We start from the raw sequence: 2,375 nt of genomic DNA, 5'->3' as shown, positions 1-2,375 counted from the left end.
CCCCCCCCCCCCCCCCCATCTAGAAAGCTTTTTTTCTTCAAGTTTAGCTGTACCTTTAGGCTGCTGGAAATCCACTGTTAGTTTTTGGGATAACACTGAGTCTCTTTGCAGGGAATGCTGACATTGGTGCAAACTTGACATAATCAGTGATACAGTCAGTCAGTCAGCCAGTCCGTCAATGTCATCTGCAAATGACTCAGAGAAAACATCCCAGTCAGTGATTTCCAGGCTACACTTCAGGAACTCTGTGGATTCCTGGGATCAGTATTTCACTATTTTGGTGGTAATAAGTGTTCCTTTTGCCACTGGAGTGTAGATGGGGCAAAGATGAACAAGACAGTGGTCTGAACCTTCAAGGGGCGGACGTGGGATGCATTTGCACACATCCTTCACATTAGAATATTAAAGATTAAATGTTTTGTTTTCCCACGTGGCACAGTTAACAAACTATGAATGTGGGACACATGCTGGAGAGGGAGATGTGGTTTAAGTCTCCACATAGGACTATGAACAAGTCAGAGTATTTAACTTGTAGTCTTGCGATGGTAGCATGCACTGAATAACAAGCAGTCTCAACATGTGCCAACATTTGCTATTAATGCAGAAAATTTTCAGGTAATAAGGGCTGATGCTCACAGCCAGTAGTTCAATGTCTTTGGTACAAACTTGATCTTGTACTGTTGTGTGGTTACATCAAAATAGAAAGCATCCCTCTTCTCCACATACCAGTCTCTTTCGTGTCCCTGTCTGCTTGGATCGTCCTGAAACTACATATACTTGTGATTCAATTCAGAAATACTGTTTTTCCAAAGGGAAATTAAATGTTGTTGTAGCTAATAATTCTGGTTTCGTTAAAGAGTTGTTATAGATGCTGATGGCATGGCTCCTGCAGAGCCATGACGGCCGAGCTGTGGAAGTGCAGGTCGGTCTTGAAGTTCTGGGCAATCTCGTGGAACTGGTGCTGGAAGGGTAGCTTCCGAATGAGCAGCTCAGTGAAGATCTGGTAGTGGTGGATCCCCCTGAGAGCCACGGTACCATGCCTGTAGTAGTGAGGCTTCTTCACTCTGCCTGTGGCCGGGGCGCTCTTGCGAGTGGCTTTGGTGGTGATCTGCTTCCTGGGAGCTTTGCCTCTGGTGGATTTACAGGCGGTCTGCTTGGTTCTGGCCATGACTGGACTTCAGGGTTCTTTACATTTAACACTGAAGATTAAAAGATGTTAATCAGCTGCTCCCGATTGTGGAAAAAAAACACCTTGTTATTATGGTCACACATCATAACAAAATGTCAAAAAGTAAAAAGGTTTCAGTAAAAGTCCTTCTAGCTCCACAGCATCCAATACCAGAGGAAGTAATCATCCAAAAAAGTGATTTACATCAAGAAAAAAGAGGAATAAAGTTTTTAAAAGCAATATCTCAGAATGAATGTAACAGAGCTACTCCAACATGCAGCCACCTTGAGCAGCACAATTCCACAATGATGGAGTCTGGGATACAGTTATTAAGCCACGTATCACTAAAACACAAGGCAGCTGTCCTAAAATACACACACACATATATTTTTTTATTTTTTTTATTATTATATTTTCTTTATAGGAAGACGTTGACAAGCTTGCACAGTGTAAGCCCGAAGGTGAATCTGCAGCATCCAATGAGAATGTCGACACACCCACCAAGTGCACTCATACAGGTAGGAATAATAACTGCAAGTACAACGATTTAGAGCATTTTATATATATTCTCCAAGTGAAAGGATATTGTTTTATCATTAAATACAATATTGAATTAACATGCTTTTTCCTAATATAAAAACTCTTGCTATAAAATCAAGAGTTTTGTTGTTTGTTAGACAGAACTAACAGTTAAAACTAGAAGTAACTGCATAAAGCTGATGGTTTGAGATGGCTGCCAACTCAGTGTGAAGTGATTTCAGGGTTCGACTGGACTTCAGGCTTCAGAGAGTCAGGATGGTTGACAAATGAAGCTCCTACTTAATGTTTGTGTGGTTGTAATGTTGATAAAATAAAACTATAAGTGAGCACAGCAGTTTTCTGCTTATATTATATTAACTTCACAATCCAATCCAACTTTATTTGTAAAGCACTTTAAAACACCACAGCGGACCAAAGTGCTGCACAGAGCAGTGACGTGCGGTGAGGTTCATGGTTGGTGAGGCACTGAGAGTCAGATAACAAATATCTAAATCCAAAAGGGTAGCTTATTCAATTGGCTACTGGCTATTTCATATCTCATCAGCGTTCTTCACACACACACACACACACACACACACACACACACACACACACACACTCTCTCTCTCTCTCTCTCTCTCTCTCTCTCTCTCTCTCTCTCTCTCCACCTAGCCTAACCCTGACCCTA

General features: G+C 41.6%; 1 protein-coding gene across 3 annotated transcripts in view; it reads left to right on the top strand.

The window, feature by feature from the left end:
• The window catches only part of anln (anillin, actin binding protein), a 49,161-nt gene that overhangs the window by 11,717 nt on the left and 35,069 nt on the right, over positions 1-2,375 (top strand). For all 3 annotated transcript variants that reach the window (XM_037973938.1, XM_017426847.3, XM_017426846.3), the window contains exon 8: positions 1,593-1,686. In XM_037973938.1, coding sequence (XP_037829866.1) covers positions 1,593-1,686 — 94 coding nt within the window. The remainder of the gene's footprint in view (positions 1-1,592; positions 1,687-2,375) is intronic.

This window comes from Kryptolebias marmoratus, linkage group LG23 (assembly GCF_001649575.2).
Source record: "Kryptolebias marmoratus isolate JLee-2015 linkage group LG23, ASM164957v2, whole genome shotgun sequence".
Lineage (NCBI taxonomy): Eukaryota > Metazoa > Chordata > Actinopteri > Cyprinodontiformes > Rivulidae > Kryptolebias > Kryptolebias marmoratus.
This window is presented reverse-complemented; position numbering and strand designations above follow the sequence as displayed.